The following is a 23957-nucleotide window of genomic DNA, read 5'->3' as shown; positions in this document are numbered from 1 at the left end:
GCCCTTTTTTTTTTTTTTCCAAAATTTATTATTTTGTGAAATTATAATACATCATTGACAGACATAATTTTTGCAGCATAACTATTAACAATTACAAGTGCATTTATTTACATTTCGTAGTGTTGATACAGTTATTTCAACAATTACTGGTGCCTGATGCAAGCCTGTTTGAGATTACACAATATTGTGTATAAGCTTCTTAAAATCCCCAGCAATAGTTGATGACAGCCAATAATGAGTGATTTTTAAGGCAGCTATAGGCCTGCGTACTAGATTATTTTGATTTGGTACATCTGATCTTGCCTTATGTTTCCTGTGGCCTCAGAGCTTGCTCTGTGCCTTCCTCAGCTGATCCCTCAGCTCTAGGCGGGCAATTGAGGAGAGGTGCACCTCATCTGGCCCATCAGCGATGCGCAGGGTCCGTGCATATGAGTACCTGAGAATGGATGTGACTTTTGGTATCAGTAAAGGGAGCATGCGATATTCATTCTAAACTAACCAGAAAGATATGCACACAGGAAATAGGGCTGGGAAATAACAACAAACCAAAAACCAAGATATCTTTCACCAAGTACCTTGATATCGGTATTGCAACAATATGGTAGGTATGAATACTAAGCTTTCACGAGATGTTTACACAAGAAATGTGACAATTACTAGTAGTAAGGATAAGATTACGAAGCAGGTCAAGACATAAGAGAACAGCTATAGCTGTCCATTAAGTTCAGAGAAGTGAATCCCTTTACTGTAATGCAACCTTTAATACAGGAAAATACAACAATTATGCCATATTACAGCATCCAAAATCCTAGACATACCTAGTTTCACATCATGATATTGATTTAAATACACCACTCAGTCCTAAAAGGAGATACTCACATCTGTGCTAGGGGAAAGTCTCCTGACACACCTGCACCTCCATGTGCCTGGATAGCACAGTCCACAACCTTACAGGCCATCCTGGCTGCTGCCACCTTGATCATAGCAATCTGGGAACAAGCACAGAGATAATAGGGCATAACTGAAGGCTGTTGCTGTGACTATAACTAACTGTGCATCAGGGAGGCTTTTCTGATTGTGTTACCTGTTTGCGAGCAGCCTGGCTGCCCAGTGTATCCAGGGCATGGGCAGCATGGAGAGTCAGCAGGCGGGTCTGCTCTATCATGAGCCGACACTCTGCTATCCAGTGTGCAACTACCTCCTGGAGTAAAGAGTGCATTTGTTCAAGATGTTATTAAAAATTTGACCACTAGGTGTCAACAATGGGAGGAAGTTTCATCACAACTGTGGAGGAAGTTGTGGTGAGATGTTCACCTACATGTTGGTAGAGTTTCTTGCCAAAGGTGTGCCTGTTGGCAGCTCGCTGGCAGAGCAGCTCCAGTGCCAACTCTGCCAGGCCAACAGCCCGCATACAGTGGTGCAGCCTGCCCGGTCCCAGACGACCCTGGGCTATTTCAAAACCCTTGCCTTCTCCTAGCAACACACACACACACACACACACACACACACACACACACACACACAAAATCAAAGACAGGTTGCATGGATGCTACAGCAAACATACTGAGAGATGCACTGATCAGATTTAAGAAGGATTTTCTGAGGTGGAGAAGTTATATCTCTGGCCTTATGAGCTCACATACATGAATTTTTATTTATCAATATATTCATATAGTCCAATGAAATTTGCTGACATTTAAAACATGACATGCATGTTTAGTGTTTGTTAAACGAATGTACAACCATAGCTAAGCATTCTGATTGCAAAAATGACTAAGTGTATAGAAGAGGCTACATGCACCCTGCAAACCATCATTTCCAAATCTTAAATAACTTATCAACTTTGTTTTTTTAATCAAAATTAATATTAAAATAACACCAGTTGAGATTTGCAAGTGATGATAGGCTGGAGCCTTACAACCTATTCAGCATTTTTTTCTCAGAGCACCCAGACTGAAACTGCCAGGTGTGAAACAAGAACCACTGTGTAACCTCTGGTAAAAAAAACCACAGATATAAAAAGATGCACACACAGCATGACAGTCTCTTACCTAGAATAATATTGGAGGCAGGGATGTACACGTTGTCAAAATGCACTTCAAAGTGGCCACCATGGATAGCATCTGAGCACAGACAGATCGCACGGAAAAAATTATGATGATAAAAATAAAAAACAAAACATCAGGTGATTTTAGAAAGACAGGAAAGCAGTGTTGTGCAAGTTCATAGTTCTCATGAACTAGTTCAAAGTTCAGTTCACACAGTATAAAAATGAATAGTTCACGTTCATAGTTCACCATTTCAATTTTGAACTAGTTCAAAGTTCAGTTCATTTCAGTTTTTTTAGGTGAAAAGTGAGAATGAAAGACTGACCTTGTTTTTCAAAGAAAACTATGACATCCATCACCACCTAAAACTGTTCGCTATTTACAATTATATATTGTCCTAGTGGAATTGTAGAAATCTGTAAATCTCAAACAATGTAGTCCATTATTAATTTGTCTACCTGTTGCTGGGAAATCCAGTAATACCCCTGAAGGCTGCAGGCAGTGTGACTTGGGTCGTTTGGGGCTGGCAGGGGGTGTTCTTGCCCATTCCTGATGACTTTTTGGGATTGTCAAGGACTTGTAGATATTTTCTCACACTGGATGGATGCTTCAACTCCAAATGCCTTTTCAAATTTGAAGTTGACATGTCCACCTGCGCTGAAAGTGTTTTTCAGCGCAGGTGGACATGATTTGCACAGAAAGGTTAGATTTTTGCTGCCGGAATCAATGTAGGGCCCTATAAAATCCGTTTTTTCCCCCCCGCAAATTCCGTTTTATTTTTTGGGAATTCAGTTTTTTACCCTTTACTCTTATTTTACTTTACTACCAAAAAAGAGTGTTTTTAATGTTTATGACTAAAATGCACACAAATGAAATAGAAATTACCTTAAATTAATTGAGGTAACAAATATACAACACTTTATTTATTTATTTATTTATTTATTTAACAATTACATTGTTATAGCAGTAAAAGGTGAAAATGATATGTTATTAATAACTGAACAATGTTAAATTATTTGTTTTAAAAATGTAAATTACTTATCAAACAGACCTAACAATTCAGCTACCAATGAATGAGCAGTAGTATGCATGTGATAACATAGATTGAAAAATAAGCCGAAGTGATACCTCTTCTCTGAATAGACAAGCTAAGCCAGTGTGCCGCTGTTAGCCAGTGAAAATAGCGCAGAGTGGTCGCTCTTCGCGTTGTTACACAAGCTATGTCAGTGCGCCGCTGTAGCTGGAAAGTTTCTTTGCTTTTGGACTCGTACGGTGCCGGTGCAGGTGTTGTAATGTTTTTCTTGGTGGTGCAGGTGCAGGTGAAACCACTGGAGGGGTTGTGACACCCAGATTTGCTTCCGTCCATGTAATTTTCCCCAGACAAACGTTCAGATTCCACACAAAAACAGCGTTTCATTCAAATTATGTCAAATTCCGCAATATTCCGTGTTAAAAAGGAGAAGGGAAATTCCGCAATAATTGCACCTAAACATTAGCGCTGACTCTCACATAATCTGAACGAGTTCACGTTCAAGTTCTTTATTTACAAATACATTGCGTTCAGTTCAACGTTCTTAAAAAAATGAACGTGTTCAATGAACGCGTTCTTTTGAACTCGTTCATGCACAACACTGCAGGAAAGGTATATCATATTTGTATACAGGCAAAGGCTGATGTTTTATTAAAGAAAAAAGTGAAAAAAGGAAAAATAAAAAAGGATATTATAACGAATACACTTTTTCTCATGGCAGTCATTGACTGTAGTTGGCCTTTCTATGTAGGCTTTGCCTGAACAGATACATTGTATCAATGGAAAGAAACACGGAACACACATGAACGGTTACATTGTATCATCGGAATGGAACACAGAAGAGACATGAACTGATACATTGTGTATATACAATGTATCAGTTCATGAAAAGCATGTAGAGAGAGAGAGAGAAAGGCCATTTACTGCTGTGAGACGAGAAAAAAAAGTGCAGTACAGTCTTTTGGAGATTGGGGGCAGTGCTGAGCAGTTGTTAAACAGAGCAGAGTATACTGGCGGTTGGTGGGACTAAATGCTATAAAATGATCACTACTTTTAGATTCCAAATATTTACAGGTAACTATTACTGTTATTGTTACACAGCCCAGTATTTATGGTTAAGACAAAATTCTATGCTGATATGAAAAGTGATGGTTGTAAAATTATAGCAATTTCAGAAGAATGCCACTGCCTACCATCCTGTCCAAACACAGTGAGCGGTCTGACCAGCTGCACTCCTGCTGTGTCCATGGGAACCAGGATCATACTGTGCAGGCTGTGCCTAAGATACAAGATCAAAAGGAAACAGTAATAATCAATAATCAGCAATCACAATAATCACAATTTCACACTTTTTGTTTACATCTATAATCCATCAATCACTGCCATTTTTTCATCCACTTCTAAATATGATTAAGTTTACACCATCTATTGATAAATGGAAAAATGGAAATTGCAGCCCTGATGAGTGTCTCTCACACTGCTGTAGCAACAAAAGGAGACAGTGTATGCTGCAAAATATTCTGGGTTTGTTTGATTGTATCACAACGGTTGCTATGAAGATCATACCAATTAGTAGAAAATTTATCTCTCACCAATATTTAATAGAGATCTACTTCTTTAGTGTGATACACATCCCAAGAAATGCTAGGCTGTGGTGTTAACTTTGTAATGCATGCTCAAACACACACCCAAAGTCCCTTGGCAGAGTCAATAACAATTTAAAATGCGAGTCCAATGAAGAATTCTCCTCTAGAGTCAAAACAAAACAGCTCCTTTTCAATGAAATATACATTTGTTTCATATAAACCACTGTGAAGCAACACTGAATTGGTGGAGCTGGAATATTTTCCACCAAAATCCTGGAATAAATTTAAAACTAGCGGTTATAAACAGGACATCAAGACCCTGAACCTTTGAACAAAGACAGAAAACTGTTTTTTGTTATTACATTCCCTGCACATCAGTGAGGAAACTGACTGCAAATATTCATAACATGGCCGCATTAACCACATGACCGACCTGCTGCTGACATCCTGAGAACTGCTCCTGCACATTACAATGGCCACTTTGCATTGTGGGTTGCCAGCACCTAGAGGGGACATTAACCCAGAAATAAGAAAAAAAAAAGACATTGTACTAGTTAGAACAGTAAACTGCACTTCATTTGTCTGGTGTACTTGCTGTCTGGTGGTATAATAAACACCAGAACAGGTCCCTTATCACAGTCTGTCCTTCACCATGCCATGACCTAAACATTGTAGGGTCCCTGTCTGGAATGCTAAGTATGGATGGAGCTACTAACAGATGAATTGTATGAGAACTGCCAGATGAGAAAACCGCTGGTTGATTGATATTTCCTGAGCTTTCTTTTAGTTGGATTCCTCCATACGCAGTAAAACCTAGTCGTGTCGCTGCGCACATTTCTTTTTCTTTGGGAGAAACTTCAAATTTAAAGTGAATCACTGGCAAATAAAATGCTTCTTTTATAGCTAGAAAAACAAACAAGATGTAAAGCAAGCTAGACACCACAGGAATGAAGCGGTGCTGTAAAACGTAGGCCGATAACTTGGTGCTGCAGCTTAAGTTCAGCTTGATGCAATCCTACTTTGCTTGGGTTTTCTAGTTTCACAGAATCTACGATCGGGGGTCAACTTTTGGACAAAAAGTTGCTCATGTGGACTCAAGTCCCTGGGGTGCAGGGGAGAATGACCAATGGCCTGTCTTCCTGTTTATATTCTGAGTGGCAAACAGTCTTCCTGTCCCCCGAGGAGAGGACATATGGACACCAGACAGAAAATAGAGACATGAGGAAAGTGTTGGAATATTCATATGGTGTGAGAATAACAGCATGAATGACTGTGAACACTGTTAACAAACACACTCTGACAGATGCTTAGCCTATAAATCTTCTGACCACACTACATTATGCCAAGAGTAAATTAGGTTTTTTCGGTGACAAAGCGCATTACATGTGCACGGCTCCACCCAACTCCAGGTTCTCGTGTCTAGGAGAGCTCGTTTAGCCCTGAGGCAGCTTAGGTTTTCCCGAGAATCTTTATGTAAGTCTTAATGGTCCAGGATGAAAGGTGAGTCCCGCTGTCACACACCAACTTGCCTGTACATGTCCTACCAACAACATGTCCCACTAACAGCGGAATGAAAACATACCTTTACTACCCAGAAATGGGTGGAAACATTTTTTGCTGCATTTTTTCCCCACATGAAATACTTCTATGGTTAAGAAAAATAAATACATAAAAATTGCTCTGCACTGTGCTTACATTCTCTTCTGCAGATGGATCTCCTCCATTCATAATAATAATGATGTTTTTTTTTTTTTTTTTTTTTTTTTTTGTATGTTGTTATTGTTATCCTGGCCTTTTCTGACTTTTAATTTATGGCGTTTTATCAAGATTTGGCTTTTGGCTTTTTTTTAAGCCTTCAGCTGAGGTGTACATTAAGGAAAATAAAAATACAACAAAACTGAAATTAAAACTGAAACTCAGACTTAGATGAAAATTTGAGAGAGTTTTAATATATATAACTAGTTTTAATATTTTCAGTCAATCAGCATGGTTGTGCAGACATGCACACATTAAGCACACATAAAACATAGTGGCCATAAATTCAACAACAGAGACCGTAGAGCATAAATACACAATTAAAAGATACTAAAACCAGATAGTTAAAACATGTGCAAATAACAACCTTTTCCTCTTAGAATTCAGGAGGAAATGAAAGAAGGCATAAAGGAGTGTCTGTATCGGTGCCAAATGGCTTTGGCAATAATGTATCCTCAACATTCATGCCAATAAAGCTCTAAAGAGAGAGTGACACTGAAACAGGGATCAAAAACATCTGAATGAGGAAACGTTATTCCTGATAAACAATAATGAAACCACAGCAGCCATAAAGGTGAAAATAAGGTCATTCAGAAAACCACAAGTTAAAAACGCCTCTGAAGCCAAACTGTTTTGCAGCCAAAACGTTCCTCGCTAACAAGAATGAGGCAGTTAAATGAAATACATGACACCACAAAAACTGATAATGGCTGCATTCATCCAGGCCAAAACAGACACCAAGATGAGCGTTTTGGGATGATACTTTATATTCTTCTTTTATCCCGTCTTTTATTGTGCATGCACATGAATAAAAGGCCAGCTGGTAGGGCACTGTGTACAGTGTGAGCTGGCACCTTGGCTGATGTAAAAATAACACAACTTCCCCTGTGTAGAATGCTATAGAGTACAGTAGACAAACTGAATAAAGCCTTAAAGAGAATCTCTCTCTCTCTCTCTCTCTCTCTCTCTCTCTCTCTCTCTCTCTCTCTCTCTCTCTCTCTCTCTCTCTCTCTCTCTCTCTCTCTCTCTCTCTCTCTCTCTCTCTCTCTCTCTCTCTCTCTCTCTCTCTCTCTCTCTCTCTCTCTCTCTCTCTCTCTCTCTCTTCTCTCCTCTCTCTCTCTCTCTCTCTCTCTCTCTCTCTCTCTCTCTCTCTCTCTCTCTCTCTCTCTCTCTCTCTCTCTCTCTCTCTCTCTTCGCAGCAGAGAGGTGTTCCTACATTGGAAGTTAGTGGGATGGGCTAACGCAGGGAGATCATAGTCTTTTCAGTTCATACATTTCTCCTCAGTATACACCACAACTCTTGTGTGTGTGTTTGCATGTGTGTGGGTGAAAAGGATTAATACCATCTCAACTTCACAAAGTCCGACAGAGACAGAGGGTAAGACAAACTTTTTAACTGTATAACTTTTTCCATTAACTGCACAAATATGGAAATCTGGTTAGAGGAATGTAAAAAAATCTATTTGTATGCTATTTCTGTATTATGTATATAAGATTTTCATATTATTACAAAAAAGCAGTAGGCCTTGTTTGTCTATAGCTGAAGTTTGACTTTGCAGTACTTTATAGTTCACTCTTGGCCTGACAGTCAAAGTCCTTTTCCTTTATGACATTTAGCATGTAATCATATGTAGGTAATGATAACAAGGTTAACTTAGCCTTGATTAAACCAGTTGCTTAAATGCACAGGTTTGTGTTAACTAATCATATCAAATCGCTACACAAAACAAATTAACTTTCCATGAAGAAGATTTTTTGGCTCCATTCAGCTTGACCTTGTGCAAATCAAACAACTAAAACAATAATTTTTTTAAAGATAAAGTGTAAAGCAACTATTAATATCCTCCATATTTCCACTATGCATAAAAACACAGCTGTTGACAGCAGTAGAATACTTGACATATTTTGAACGCTGCAATGCAACATCTGTTGCACTAACTCCTGCTCCTCCCTACCAAGAGACACAGATTATGTAACAAACCTGGTATATATCTTTATTTGAATGTTGACAGCCAAGCCACAGGATATGCCAAAATAATGACAAGATGCAAAGTGATCCCTACATAACATCCTCCTCCTGAGCCAGCTTTAGCTGATAAAAAGTAACTAACCGAGCATGTTGGACTGTTGAATTTCACCATTTCTTTTGGAGATACTAATTTCTGTGGGTACAATGTAGAGTGAGCACTTTTAACCCGACTTTAATCTGACTGATATTTTTCAAAGGATTAAAATTACAATGCGGCTGGGTATACTGATCATATTTCTTCAGGTCAACGAAGATTACACACTTAATTCCATAAAGACATGCTCACTGGCATTGAGTATGAACATCTGCAGTCAAACACACACGTTACACACAGACACACACACTCTCCTGTTGTACAATAAACCACAGTCATCACAACATCTCCCTGTGCAGCCAGCAACATGGGGAGAATGTTAACAGCACCACAGGTCTGGAAAAAGTATTAGTTCACCAGCATGCAACTGCACAACTGTACAGGATCATGATTACAGATCAGATAGGGTTTCCAAGTTGTTTAACACTGGCCTACATAATCCACAGTGCCTGAAATCAGCTTGTACTATCTCACATTTTGGAAAGGAGGATAGCTTGACAAGAAATAATGATAGCATCTCTTTCTCATCTGTTGTGGACTTAAAGGGATAGTACACAAGTTTTCCATTTCCCATTGCCCTGTGACCATTTTCAATCACACGCAGAGCAATTGACGTCAAATCACTTTCTGGTCAGTGCTTCTGTTGTATTCCTAAGGCTTCCAGCTGGATCAACAAACCCACACAAAACTCAGACAGACAAGACTTAAGCTGTTTAGGAAATCATGCGAGAGAGATTCCTCTGATGGGGAATACTGTAGGAACTTCCCTTTTCCTGCTCCTATTGAAAATGAGCTCATCTCCAAATGACGGTGGTGCTGGAGGAAATGATATACAGTTTTAAAAACTGACAGGGTGAATAAAATGGAGTGTGACAGGATTCCTCAGTGTGGGAGCATGAATGATATGAAATTTCAGGTCAGTGTTTTAAAAGTGGTGGTGCAGTGGTAGACTAGGACATGGGCTCACCGAAATCATTAGGGTTCATTCTCTGTGAAGCATAACTTCACTCACCAATTTTCATGGCAGTCTGCCTAATAAATTAAGGAATCAAGCGTTGAACAGATGGAGCAAAAACCAACAGACCTCACTAAAGCTGTCCTCTGCTTTCCCCACATAGCAGGTAATGGAGGACTTCTATTACCATGACGAAGATGACTTCAATGAGACCTACGACTACAATTACGAATTCTCTATCTGTGACAAAGAAGCAGTGCGCCACTTTAGCAGCATCTTCCTACCTGTCATCTATGCACTAACTCTGGCGGTCGGCCTGTTTGGGAATGCCATGGTAGTGATGGTCTATACATCGCCACAACGACTGCGAACCCTGACAGACATGTGCATCCTCAACCTGGCCATTTCTGACCTGCTTCTTCTCTTCACCTTGCCATTCTGGGCAGCCGACGCTGTCCACGGCTGGAGGTTGGGCATTGCAGCCTGCAAGCTCAACACCTTCCTTTACGGTGCCAACTTCAGCTGTGGCATGCTGCTCCTAGCATGTATCAGTGTGGACCGCTACTGTGCCGTAGCCCGTAATGCAACAGGCAGGACTGGCTCAGGTCCCCCCACAAAGAAAAAGTGGATCCTGGTGTGCGCAGTGTTGTGGGCTATAGCTGTCCTTCTTGGCCTGCCTGACCTAATCTTCTCCACGGTGAGGCACAAGTCACACAAGCCGGTCTGCATGGCTATCTATCCCCATAACATAGCCCGGTCTGCCAAGGCTGCCCTGGAGCTGCTGGAGGTGATCCTCAGATTTGTGCTTCCTTTCCTGGTCATGGTGGTTTGCTACTCCTTAGTGGGGTGGGCGCTGTGCCGAGCATCCGGGGTGTGCAGAGACAGAAAGTGTCGGGCTCTGCGGGTCCTGCTGGTAGTGGTTGCTGTGTTTGTGCTCACACAGCTGCCCTACAACGTGGTCAAACTGTACTATGCAATGGACATCATCTACCTCCTGGTGACCGACTGTGAAGTCAGCAAGGGGCTGGACTGGGCTGTGCAGGTAACAGAGAGCCTGGCACTTGCCCATGCCTGCATTAACCCCATCCTGTATGCTTGCATCGGCTCCTCCTTCAAGGGAAACGTCATCAAGGCTGCCAAGCGTCTCGGACAGCGGTTTGGAGGACGCCAGCGATATGTCAACGAGGAGCCAGCGGTGGAAATCGCACTCAAAGGACCCGCTAACACACACTCACAGTCAGCTTCGGACCAAGACCAAGACACCAGCACCTTTACTATCTGAGACTTAAACGGTTAAAGTTTGTGTAGGTAGCTTTTTAGAGTGGGCAGACCATCGTCAAAAATTTGAACTCAAAACAGCGGAAAGAGCACCCACCTGAGATTCAGTATCTTGTCCAAGTCATTCCCACAAACATGCACACTTGTGTGTGTGGTGCCGATGCAATGGCGAAATAGGAACTGGTGAGCTGTAGCGAGAATAAGCTAAGATTACTAGAGTTAAGGTAGGCTGGGAAGAGCTTTTTTGAGGATGGGACGAGAATATGCATAGCAGTAGTACACATACACAAGACATGATTGGACAGAGATTGGTCATTTGATTTGTCCAATCAGATTTTAACAAATGAGATTGAACTGCCAGGGACAGCAAGGAAAAACAGATTTTTTTTCTCAGTACATTTAGTTTGGATTGCACCCTCTGTATATAATGGTGGTTTGTCAGAATTATGTTAAAAGTTACCTAAAGAAGCTTTATGGACTTTTCTGTAAATACCTCCACAAAACTTTTGTTATATACTTATATATCTACAGTACATCTTTAATAACATGTACAAATGACAGGGCCATCAATAACCAAACACTAAAATACAATTTGTCAGTCTCGTGTATATTTGTACAGTTGGGTAGAAGGGTGTGAATCTTTGGGTGAACATCAATCTAATTTGATTTGGTTTAACAATTATTTCTCTTTTGTGGAATGATTCAATGTGATAAGAGTTGGTAAACCACTACTCAAGTCAATGATTCAATTAAGTACTCTTAGCCAAAATGTATATCTATTAAATAAACATGTGCAATACTGTAAGACTATCCTTCCTGAAAAGGAAGGAGAAAAAAAAAACAGATGACGGAATTACTATCAGGTTATTTTTTATATAAAAAAACACTTTTTACACTTTTTATTTATAGTATTCTGTTAGATCATCAAAACATTAGGTCTAAGAGTCAAGAATTTATCAGTTCAAAGTATTTCATATTGATAGAGGTCAAGTAGGCAGAACACTGCAGTTGAATTGACTGCATTTGGAATTGGTGCATTTAATGAGTACATTGTTAGACACCTGTCTGAGTAATATGCTGAGTAAGACAACTACTTTGTATATAGTGTGGCACTTTGTTAAATAAAAGCACAAACATTTTCTGTGAGATGCATCTACCTACATCTATCACAATTAAATGGAACCAAAACTCAGGATGCTGTGTCCATAGTTTCATTTATTAACTCTAATTTAAAACCACACACTCTGTACTACTTTCCATATGATCAGCTGCATCTCATTTCACCCTGTCACACGGTTTCGGATTGGGATCAGGGTGGATTGATTGCACAGTGGGCGACCCGTTGAGTCACAAACACTGACCAGACTAAAAAGAGAGAAGCAAAGAGTGGAAAAGATCCCAGCATGCCATCACACAAACAAATAGCATAGGCAGCTTGCTCCTTTTAGGTGCTTCCAGCATAAATGTTGCTTTTGTTCCACTCATCCTTTCTTTACCTAAATAACTGGAGTGTAAAAGAGCAGCGGGTTTGCATTGGAGTGCAATCCATAGTCCTTCCTAATGACAAACTGTTTTTGTGGTGTACATATTTTCTCCTGGAGGGGACTTTCATCTGTTCCTCTTTGAAATCACTCAGTGCCATCATATAATATTATGCTCATACTAGATCAAAACTCCTCTGGCGAAAAAAAAAGCAGCCTTAATGTATTCAGTGTATATCAAATCAAGGCCCAGAACGCTATGTGGCCAGAGTCCAAGAGTTTAACAGTACTTCATTCAGGCCTGTTTACAGTGCTACAAAAATTACAGTCAGGTCAGCTTAACTGAACAAAATCTCCACGACCAGATCCACCACAGCTCATAAAGTCATACGTCTTTGTTTACCATTCCTCTGCATAACAGCACCTGTTAGTCATCCTCTCTCCTGCTTAATGGCTTTTAGCTTAGATGTTTGGGACATGCGCTTTGTGTAATGCACAAAGAGGTGTGTGAGAAGAGAGACAAAGGTTTAGACTACAGTTTCAACTGTCGTCAAGTGGGGGAGTGACTGTGTTCCAAGGAAAATGAATGAATCACATTGCATGCCACATGAGCGGAGGGGTGAATAGACAAGGACAATGAACTAGTGCCATGGCACAAACAAGGCAACTAAACCTTGGGTGTGTCCTGTATCAGTGTGACTTAAATAAGCTGTTATCAGACCAAACTCGGCTTCATAATCTGCATTTTACAGGGATTGATTATAGCCTGTCCCTGGCATAGGCTGGGCTTTTCCCAAGCAGTAAACTAAGGGGTAATTATAGGCGGGGATTATGTGATTCAATGTCATTAAATATTACATCAGACTATGATTGTTTTATTTAACCCAGACTGAATTGGAACAGATTATATAAAAGGCTACACATTAGATTCCACTGACAGAAATATGGTCTAGTAACAATGATAAACATCTGCAGGCATATGTGTGTGCATGTGTGCAAAGTTATTATGGCCGGAAGATAATGCACTGCAGGTCTGGGAATCATTGCACTACATTATCACGCCTTCGGCAAAGTCTTACATCTTCCACACCCGCCGCACTGGTGAAATCTATAGACCTTTCATCTGAAATCTGCCATTTTGCCACAAACAGGAAAAAGAGAAAGCCATGTTGAAAATACACCATTCTCTAATGCATATGGATGAAACTAAATGTTTCTTCAAAAGGGTCAGGACAATCCTTTCATTAACCAGAGTTTACGGTGGCTTATGCCATGACAAGTAGCAGTGATTTAATACAAAGGAAACCACAACAATCCGATGCGGGAACTCCTGCGCAATTACTGTAATCAAATACAGCACGAAAAAGCCTGTTTTGTTTTCCTTCTGTTTCTCAACTTCAACGAAACCATGCAAACTGAGTGTTGCATGATGGAATGATGGAAAATGCTCGTGACCATAATAGTGCAGTGTCCTTAGAGATGCTTACAACAGAAACCAGGGAAACACAATAAAGCTAGGAGAGCATGGAGACACTATTTAACAGCATCATCAAGTTTTACTTCTTACTGAGGTGGAAATGAGTTTTGTGGGTTGAATTACTCATTGTGGATTCATACAACTATCCAGTTCCTTTTCTCAAGTAATATGGCAGATGTGCCAACCACATAGGCAACAGCTAAACAGAGGAGATAAGGAAACAGCAACCAATAAATACACAAAAGCGTGGTGGAAGATTACATTCATGTAGGCTGAGGACAATCTCAAAGAGCCAGAGATATTTATTATTCTTACGGGGATGTGAGAATGCTAAAATAATCTGTTCCTCAATACACTGACAATTATATTTATGCTAAAAATTTAGAGAAACTTAATTTATTTGGTGGATCAAATTTTGCTGCACTGTGTACAATGCCTTCATAGCATTTTTTTTTTTTTTTTTTTTAAACAGAATATTTAGTTTGGCATTAATGTTGATTCAAGGCTAAGAGCAGAATTACCCAACAGGCAGCCCAAGCATGCATGAGTAATTACAAATAATTCAGTTTGTGCAAGGATTGGGTCACAGGTGACAAGAGCCTGACAAGAGCTGGCCACAAGTTTTAATAGAAATTAATTTGACAGTGTGAGACGTATGACAGTTACTATAAACTGAATAAGCCCTTGTAATAAAGAACTACTGCTGACATTAGAATAGACAACTTCAGAACTGAAATTTAAGCAGAAAAGATATTATTTTAATGACTGCAGATGAGAAGATCAAAATCACTGAACATTAAATTAAATTGTCATTTTATTAACAAAATGATGTGTTATTGTCAATATTATTATGGTGCAACATAACAGTGGAAATCTTGCTCAGTATATGTAAGACATAATTTCAGCAGCTTTCAAGCAATAGATGGTTAAGTAGAAGTTATTTTGATATATAAACAAACAAAAACAAAAACAAAAAAAAGTTGGGAATGTTAAAACAAACTCAAACCACAATATGTGACACAGTGAGCATCTGCACTAATTTCCCAGCTCACACTGCTGAAGGGAGGCCCCCATACACCATATATATGTAAAAACACTCCAACATAAGCTCGAGATATTAACTGACAAGTATCAAACAAACACCAAATGGTTGTGATTTAATTTAATGTTAGTGAGCTCATATTTCTGTATTAAGTTCTGTAATAAATCTCTCTTAGAGAATATAAACCAAGCTCATTTATAGCCAGTACTCAGTTACTCAACATGAAATAAACCTTAAAATCACGAGAGACTGAGTCACAGATGAGTCACCGCAAGAATCTGCTTAAAATAAACCCTGTGATCCAATGTGTATATAGAGACTCAATACAGTAGACCCTGACCAGTCATTCAGACTGCTTGAATCTGATGTGCAGCTCCACACGCATTAAAATCAGCTGAACCGCCTACACTGGTTGCTTTGAGTCACGTATACAGCAACTACATGTGTCTTGGTGCGCTCAGCAAAGCAGCCAATCGCCTCCATTTATTCTATTTTATGTCATGAAAACTGGGAGCAGACTACGACAGCAACAGACATTTTTCCTCGAGGATTAAATATATTTTTTCCCATCAACATGGGGGGGATTTTCTTGCATTTTGGGTGGTCATTTTGTCTTATTGGTTAAGGATAGGGTTAGGCATAATTTTGTTATGGCTAACATTAGAGAAACGCTATAAAGAATGAATGTAATTCAATTAAAAATACCAGTTGTTTTGCTGGGACAAAAACATGCTCAAGGGAAAAAGGAAAAGTACTGCACACTTATACCATGGTCACAAATTAAGTAAAATGTGGGAATGAGTTAATCAAATTGAGGGAACAAGTTATATATCAAAATATATATATATATTTTTTTTCTTCTCATTGCACTTCAACCTCCGTACAACACTTATTCTGTGATGCATGGTTTGGCACATGTGTGTTTTCTGTTGTCCATGTGTTAGCAGTGGGAGTGAGTGGTTTCATCTGGTGCACTTCAGTACAATATCTTGATTACACACTAAACACAGCCTTTTATGAGAATGCTCTGAGTACATGATGTATAAATGTCAGTTTCAAGTTTGAATAAAAAGCATTCACTGATTCACGTGGATCTTTTACAAGGAAATCAAGTAACCTAAAACAGACAGACATAAAACTAGTCCTTGTCATTAATTAAAGTCCTTTTCTAATGGCACTCTAAGGCCTAAATGCACAACACAGGCTCTGAAAGTGTTCTGAGAGGGACAGTAAATCAAATTTTCTCTTGCATAAAACAATAAGAAACATGTTAATGGACATACCACTGCTCCACCATTTCTTGCCCTGGATAACATACTGGTCTCCATCCCTGCGCAGAGTACACTCCATGTTGGTGGCATCGCTAGAGGCCACATCCGGTTCTGGGGTGGAGAGCACATGTGAGTCTTTTAACCACAGTAGTCGATTTAAAAGACTTATTTGGCTTGATGAATTACTTAAACAGAGATTATGTACAGTTCCAGAGAATATTTTTGGTTAAGACGTAGGAGGATTGTGGGAAGTGTATGAAAATTTATAGCCGAAATGTCTGTGACAATTCTCAGAAACAAAGACTTTAACATCTTCTTATTTATTAGATACAGCTCAGTAAACAACCAATATGATCTGAAGAACATCATCTGGCAGCACTTGCTTTGACTACCATATCTATAGTCTTCAAACACCATTTTTTCTTTAGGTAAAACTGCTCTGGTTTCTTCTCTTCTCTGGCTGGCAGTTGTAATCCTAGTCAATGGTCAGCGTGTGTTTTTTAAGCTTTTACAGTACTAAGCTATGCTATACTCTAATACAACAAATTCTTCCCGACCGCCAGCATTCTCCTCTCCATCTCTCATGTTTCCACAACCTCATGCAAGATTTCAGAGCAAGACTTCTGTTTAGGTAATACACGTCACTCTGTAGTGATCATTTCCATAATGTTGTCAGACACTTTTAATAACAATCTGAGCCTCTCAATAGCAAGCTCTTTTAGTGGACCCATTTTGATGGGTGAACTTGCCCCGTTTGATAACACTGCAGCCCAATTCATGACTGCTGGCTCAAGTGTTCCTGTTCAATACTGAATGAAGTCCAAAATTTTTTGTTCCTATCAGTCATTTGGAGCCCAAAATGTGTAAAAAGAGGGCCAAGATTAAAAAAATACTGTAATTCCTCTTTAAATTTTGGATTGCAACTCAAACATAATTAATGATATTAATGGAGTGCATTATGTTTTCATGCAACTCTCTGTTCTTGTAGAGTAGGCCGCTGTTAAAATTAGCAATCAAAAATGTTTATTCCTCACCATCCAGTTCAAAGAATTCAATGGATTTCCGACAAAAACATCCCGAATCACTGCTAACTAGCCACCATCTGTGTTTACAAAAAGTACAGGGAGGTTGACACCCACAGTAATGTTCTCAGTAACAGCACACCACTGTTTCCATGAGAGGGAACAGACAGGGGACCAAACTGGGAGGAATTACTCATAGTGCATTAGTGTTTGCTGCTAGTATGTAGGCTTTCAAACAAGATTCCAGAGAGGCGTCACATAGATTTTGTCGCAGCCACAGGTAACTTGGCCTTTTTACAAACACAACCAATTACAGGAACACCAGGGGAGAACACCACTACAAATACTGTAAGGGAGGAACTCTAACACTACCTAGCAACTGTGAATACAAATAGGTGCCATACTGGTTCAGATGTAGGACTCAAGTGTTGCAAAATCCTCTGTAAATGTCACACACAGTAAATTATTTGCCTCACTTCTTTTATTACATTCCACAAACTTTGCCAAACACTTAGCCACTCCTATCTTAATTTTCTCAACAGATTAGATTTTAGGTTAGGTTTTTTCAGTCTTACTGTGATGCACACTGACATACAGGAAATGAAGCCCATAATATAACATATGAAGTGAAAATATAAACTACCTGTCATGCAGAAGCACGAGCGGATTTCTCCTCTGAGCAGAGGCTCCAGCCATTTTCTCTTCTGCTCCTCACTGCCAAACATGTGCAGCACCTCCATGTTTCCAGTGTCTGTGGAAAAACAGTTAACATCTCACCGCAAACTGGCTACTAATCTGTGACAGTTTCTAAAAAATGAGATGCTTTAAAGGGCATCTTATATTTAGATTTAACATATGTTTCCCAGAATATGAGAGGTTTGCTGAAAATCCAGCTGGATCATAAAGAAAATCATAAGTAAAGTCATGTTATAAAGGAAATAAAGGAGTGCAGACACTACTTCAAATGATATGGATTTACATAAGCCTTGCACCAACCATTAATCTGTAAGTACTATTACTACCAGAAGTAGTAGTAGTGCATACAGTATATTCTATGTCATAAATATATTAACATGTTAAAAAAAAAAGTCATATAACTGACAGCTTGACCCGTAATGTCTCCATTCAGATCTGAAACCAGGTGTTTTTTTTTTCTTTTTACCAGGAGCCTGGCAGTTGAAAACTTCAGGCGCAAAGAGGCAGCGTCCAGTTTCCTCAGCGATGTGAGCGTAGTCCAGCTGACTGAGGCCACTGACGGCAGGAAGGAACAGGTTCCAAAGCCCCGCCTCCCTCGCTTTCACCTGGGCACACAGATATACACATAAATTAATGTGCACACATATACGCGTGCACACACTGGCACACACGTAAGAACTGAATGATTCGCTCAAAACAGACAGTGAAAGTGCCAAGGCAATCAGCAGAGTTGATGATAAACAGATATGAAAAGGTTGGAATTTCATGTGGGATCAACAAAAGTATGAATAACATTATTTCTGGAGAGTTTAAAATGATGAATCGTGTAATATGGCAGGCTTACAAGAGATAATTATTGTTTAATTTAAGTTTATGCAGGCTTGGCAGATGAAGCTGCTAATTCGATACTGAACAGATGGCTACTGGAGTGATTGTTGAGAGAACTGTATTTTGTTCTCCGTCTATGTGATTTGGGCTAGAATCAAAGTATTAAAAATATGCTTCTGTGTGGAAAAGTTAAGAATAACATGCGTTTGATTACTTATACACACCCAAATGGCATAGTTTAGACATTCAGTATTACTCCTCACCTTCAGATCTTCTATTACTTGGGGAGTGTGCCATCTCTGTGGAGAATGAGCATATTTGGCGTAATACTCTGAAACTTCCTTTGGCAAAAAGAAATATCAGACAATAAGTTGCTGACAGGGGTCACATAAACACTTTCATTTATTTTCACTCTTGCTGCCATGGTGTTTAGATATTTATTCTCCAAACTGACGATATATCATCACAGACGTGTTTGTACAAGAAAACAGTGTCTGTGCACTGTGAGATACTACACTGAGGTATTTGTTGACCTCCCTCTACCACCCTCCCCACAGATCATCATTACCAGATTCAACAAATACAGACAGAGAAAAACAGATCTGTCATGTCAGTCATACCAGCTATAATTTGACTAAGGAATATACTGTATGAATGCACTTTTGTGTGCTGCCACCCCCCTCCATGTGAAAGGCAAAATTCCTCAGAAGAAATGAAGATCTGTTTTGACATTGGCACTGACCTCCTGAGCAGGAAGCACGTATTGTCTCATGAAGTCTTTGACTTGCTGTAGAACAGCCTTGCCTTTTGCTGTCTGGAGGAACAGCCTGTCCTCTGTTGGGCCTGGGTGGGACCTGGGAGGGCACACACATTACGGGAATGAAACAGAGCTTAAATGGGAAGAGGCAGCTGGAGGGAGGGTTGGCATGTGTGATCAACATGTTGTTATAAACATGATCCTGGTGATGTTGGTGCACCTGGCCAGTGTTCGCATCACTCAACCGATCTGAGTGCAACAATGAGCATTGCTCACAGCCAGAGGGGTATTAAGCAATTTAGGTCCTTTATTAACCTCTGTCTGCCTCAACAGATCTCGGGAACAGCTTACAAAGGTTACAAGGCTAACACAAAAATAAAGTTGCACTTGCAAATAGAGGAGTATGCTAGCTCATTAGAGCAGAGGTCAGATTGATCCATCACTATAAAAAATATTAGAATTATGAGACTGTTTTGTATTTTGGTTTTCCATTGGCTTGAGAACGGAATGTCTTGTGACACCGGTCTGTCACTTGGAGCGCTATTGTGACCGCTAAACAGCTGAAAATGTTATTTAGGAGATGGTGTGTGTGTGTGTGTGTGTGTACGTGTGTGTGTGTGTACGTGTGTGTGAGTGTGGGAGTGCCTTGAAATTCCGATAAGATGGAGTTTTTGTTCCGAAAACAGAACCTGGGCCAAACAGTGACGTTTAAAATCAGACATCTCAGCTGCTGGTGAAGTAATCACTTAAGTCTTCCTAACTGATCAACAACCTTTTCAAACCCACAAAGACATTTTGTGGTCATTTTGTGTTATGGGACAAGTAAACACCAACTTATTCAACCTTTACAAGTTATTTACCATGCCACTGTGCTGTCATCACCCAAATTATGCATGTTAATCATTGACACTTCATAAAATAACCTCATTTAGCCATAATGCATTATCTAATGGGTCAATATAGTGGATTGGTATGTGACTTCATAAGCCATGAAAGGAAGAGAAACCGACCTCTGTGCAAGCTGCAAGGCAACTTTAGCCATGGGCTCCACATACTGGCCAAACTGAGCCGCGTTCGGTGCACTGGCATTACCCAGCAGGTGGCGTGCATAGACCCCCTAGTTAATGAAAAAAGCAAATAATTTATTTTGCAGATTGAATGTAATTATATTTTATTATTTTTTCATAAATGCATCTGGATCCCTCTGTAGTTAAGGAGACAGAACCAATGTGTTTTTTTTAACAGCTGATTTTGTATGTCCTGATATCCAGATACCTAGAAAAATGAAGAGCAAATTTTAACTTGATACGTATGACAGAGACAAACCTGGGCAATCCCCGCCATCTTGAAGATGGACAGAGCAAGGTAAAAATTCAACTGCGGCAAAGTGGGTGGGAGGCTCCGGCACCGGCAGTAAATGGAGATTATGTCTTCAGCAGTTGGGATACCTGCCCATTAAGAAGGACAAGGAAATATGGAAGAAACATCAGCCGAAACACATAGTGTTAGTCTATCCATGTGTCCAGCTGTCAATCACATTATACTGAGATTTAAGGTTTATTATCAAATTGCTCAAACATGTTAGAGAAGATATTCTTTGCTATTACCTTCTATTCCTTTAAAGCTGCCCATAGTGCTGATGATGTTGAGGCTTTGGGGCCAGTAGTGAGGCATGAGGAAGTATGCCAGGTCTGCCAGCGGCTGCCCTGTGGTCGACAGCTCCCAGTCCAGCACTGCCATCACACGTGCCTGGCAACAGCAAGCACAAATTTTAAAGCTTCGTATGTCACAAGAAGCGGAGCGGTGGGGAACAGTGTTGGAGAAATTCTACCTCTGTTGGATGGAAAATCAAGTTGTCCACTCTGAAATCTCCATGGACAAGAGTGACTTCATTATCACCGGCGGGTAAATTGTCCTTCAGCCAGTTGGAGAGTTCGTTCATGGCTGGAATGTCTTTGTGGGCTGCTGCCTTGTACTGTTTTGTCCAAGTGGACACCTTTAAGGAAGAAAAAACAAGTATGTATGTCACTTCTCTATCATGCATGAACTGGCTGGGAGTTGTTTTACAGCTGATATTGTACAACATTGCGCTGCATTGCTCAGAAAAACATGAGGCTGAGTTGGTTTGATATGAAGATCACATTGTTTCACCTGTCTCTTGCAGTAGCCTGGTCCTCTCCCATATCCTTCAAGGTTCAGCGACGTCAGGTCTAGTGAGTGTAACCTCGCCAACACCTCCACTGCAGCCACATACAGTGCAGCTCGCTCGGCTGCTCTCACTCCTGGGAGACGAATATCCCTGAATATTCGCCCCTGCTCGGCAGGAAGGGACACAGATGAGTTATGCCTCTGACTTGAAGTGAGTACACATTTGATGTGAAATGAGAGTGAGCATTTTGACAAGTTTGGGAGTATGAACTTGGTATGACAAGTCAAATTAATTCTATGAGCCAACCTAAGTGAGCGAATTTCATCTTAAAGTTTAGATCATTATAATGGAAAACAAAGATCAAGTTAAAGATCAAAAATATTTGGAAGCCTTATCTTTAAAAAGGGCCTTCAAGAGAGCATTTAGTACCAGTGCATTTTGTGATCAAAGTCTAATAATTCATAACACTTATCAGATAATAATTTTGTGTCAATCGACAGTAACTGCTTCACTCTTCCATGGTTTAAGCAGGTTTGTAAGTTTTGGTGACAAATAATATTAGATCCTGAGACTGTGACTTTGCCATAGCTTAGGGCAAGGTGAACTAACGCCCACAATTTCAAATGAAATTTGGCCTTGGCTGCACACACATACCTTTACATGCTCCATCAAGTAGAACTCTGTCCCGATGACTGAAGTATCGGTGCAGAGCAAGAAGGGCTGGGGCACAGGGAAGCCAGCAGAGAATAACGTCTTCTGCACCTGGTACTCCCTGTCAACCTGTACACAGTCACACCCATCAACGATTCTGGAAGACTCTCTCATTAATGTCAGCTCATTCCATTACAGCCGTTAGAAAACAAAACAGTCATCAATTAAAAAAAAAAAAAAAAAAAAAACTAAACTAAAACAAACTAAAAACACACAAAATGCTATATTTCCACGCCATGTATTTTTGCATATTATATAGAAATACACAACAAATTCTTGCAAACACAAACATCAGTGACTGAAGAAGTCTATCTACATACTCACAATGCCCTAATTTTAAGGACATGACCCCTATGCAGTCAGTATGTCACCATTCATTTCGCTTGGGGAACTTTTTTTTTTTTCCATTTCTGTATTTCATGCCTTCTCATCTCCTTTTTTCCTCTTTTCCTTTATTTGATGTAGGCTGAAGCAATACTACCTTTTTGCACCTGCCCTTTTCAAATCATGTGCTATTCACAGTTAATCTCTTAACAGCAACAATCATTACCTATTTCATACAATGTGACACTCATACCTGAACTTTGTACCTGATAAAGCGGTTCAACAAAACAGGTCACAGAATTGTTTTGCACCTATTACATACATTTAAAAAAAACATCTTTTTAAATTTATTCTTAAGAAATTGCAGATATTAGACACATAAATAACACGTGCCTTTCTCGCTAAATGAACAAATAAAGGAATGAGTGTGTAACTAAGTAGATTAATAAATAAAAATGATCACAATCAGTTTGTTTACTTGATGATAACGGCCTCAAAGCTTTTCAGGCCCCTCAAACTAAATGACAGGCGCCCCCTGCTGGGCAGTAGGCATGACTACACACAACAGTCAACAGGCTACCATGGTAAAACATAGGCTAGTGGTAAAATTATCTTGAATAATAATGCCAGCGTTACCTTGTGAGCCCCTGGCAGCAGCATGCCAGGGGGTTTCTTTCTGAGAACATAACTCTGCGAGCCTGTCTGGATGAGAAAGGTGGGGTTGGACTGGCCAGCGCTGCAACAAACAGGAAGCCACAGCAAGTTAAAACATGACGGGTGCTGCACAGTACTTTGCTCCTTGACTTTGGCTCCTTGAGACGTGGTGAAACAACGCAGCACCGCCTCACCTGTATTGTTTGACAGTGAGAGTGTCCCCAGCAGACACTCTCGACCTGCCGACCAGGTACTCCTGCAGTTTGCCCACATTGAACTTGTGCTGCTCTCGTACAGGAGTCGTTAGCTCGTCCATGGCTGCGTCGCAAGTCACGGACAGCAGCCGTCCGAGGCCGCGGTTCAAACCCCTGTACGTCACGGCGGCGCGCCAAGGCAGAGCCATGTGGCCCGGAGACTGCGGCGAGTCTACCTGCGTAATGGCACCATAGCCCGACCGACCAACTTTATAACACGGCACGCCCCCTGAAACATCTGTCCACATCCTCACCAAGCCCAATTTTCAGGGCATGACCCCATTGCAACATCGCTATCCCAACATTCACTTATTTACAATGTTTTTGTGTGATAAAGGTCACAGAGGCAGTCAGAAAAAGACAGCGCGCATTAATAATTTGTTTTTTTCTTTTCCTTCACTTGATGAAATTCAGATCCAGTGCATGGAGCACACGTGTGTAACCCTATCTTTCAGCCTCTGCGATGTTTCTGAGGTGTGTCAGGTGTACTAGATCAGGGAACAGGACTCCACTTGT

General features: G+C 40.2%; 2 protein-coding genes across 3 annotated transcripts; one reads left to right on the top strand and one right to left on the bottom strand.

Moving 5' to 3' along the window:
• Positions 1-17: 17 nt before the first annotated feature.
• On the bottom strand, positions 18-23900 carry acad11 (acyl-CoA dehydrogenase family, member 11). The gene is made up of 20 exons (XM_030078733.1): positions 23382-23900; positions 23170-23269; positions 22153-22278; positions 21501-21662; positions 21181-21345; positions 20957-21098; positions 20676-20797; positions 20360-20466; positions 19335-19446; positions 18856-18933; positions 18231-18369; positions 17712-17819; positions 16059-16157; positions 5098-5167; positions 4272-4357; positions 2052-2123; positions 1319-1473; positions 1085-1201; positions 880-989; positions 18-436 (listed from the first exon to the last, which is right to left on the bottom strand). The coding sequence occupies exons 1-20, from the start codon at positions 23687-23689 to the stop codon at positions 322-324; spliced, it is 2493 nt and encodes an 830-aa protein (XP_029934593.1). The 5' UTR covers positions 23690-23900; the 3' UTR covers positions 18-321.
• ackr4b (atypical chemokine receptor 4b) lies at positions 7691-12054 on the top strand. Of its 2 annotated transcripts, none has more exons than XM_030078736.1 (2): positions 7691-7797; positions 9664-12054. In XM_030078736.1, the coding sequence occupies exon 2, from the start codon at positions 9667-9669 to the stop codon at positions 10777-10779; it is 1113 nt and encodes a 370-aa protein (XP_029934596.1). In that variant the 5' UTR covers positions 7691-7797; positions 9664-9666; the 3' UTR covers positions 10780-12054. The 2 variants fall into 2 exon arrangements, with proteins under 2 accessions (XP_029934596.1, XP_029934595.1); XM_030078735.1 differs by having other exon boundaries at positions 9661-12054.
• Positions 23901-23957: the final 57 nt, after the last annotated feature.

This window comes from Myripristis murdjan, chromosome 20 (assembly GCF_902150065.1).
Source record: "Myripristis murdjan chromosome 20, fMyrMur1.1, whole genome shotgun sequence".
Classification (NCBI taxonomy): Eukaryota; Metazoa; Chordata; class Actinopteri; order Holocentriformes; family Holocentridae; genus Myripristis; species Myripristis murdjan.
This window is presented reverse-complemented; position numbering and strand designations above follow the sequence as displayed.

Coding starts and splice junctions, on each gene's coding strand:
- ackr4b (XM_030078736.1), top strand. CDS start 9,667: ATGGAGGACTTCTATTACCATGACGAAGATGACTTCAATGAGACCTAC.
- acad11 (XM_030078733.1), bottom strand. CDS start 23,689: ATGTGGACAGATGTTTCAGGGGGCGTGCCGTGTTATAAAGTTGGTCGG. Junction 18,370..18,855: donor AAGTAATAGAAGATCTGAAG/GTGAGGAGTAAT, acceptor CTGTGTGCCCAG/GTGAAAGCGAGGGAGGCGGG. Junction 4,358..5,097: donor TCTCAGGATGTCAGCAGCAG/GTCGGTCATGTG, acceptor CTTGTATCTTAG/GCACAGCCTGCACAGTATGA.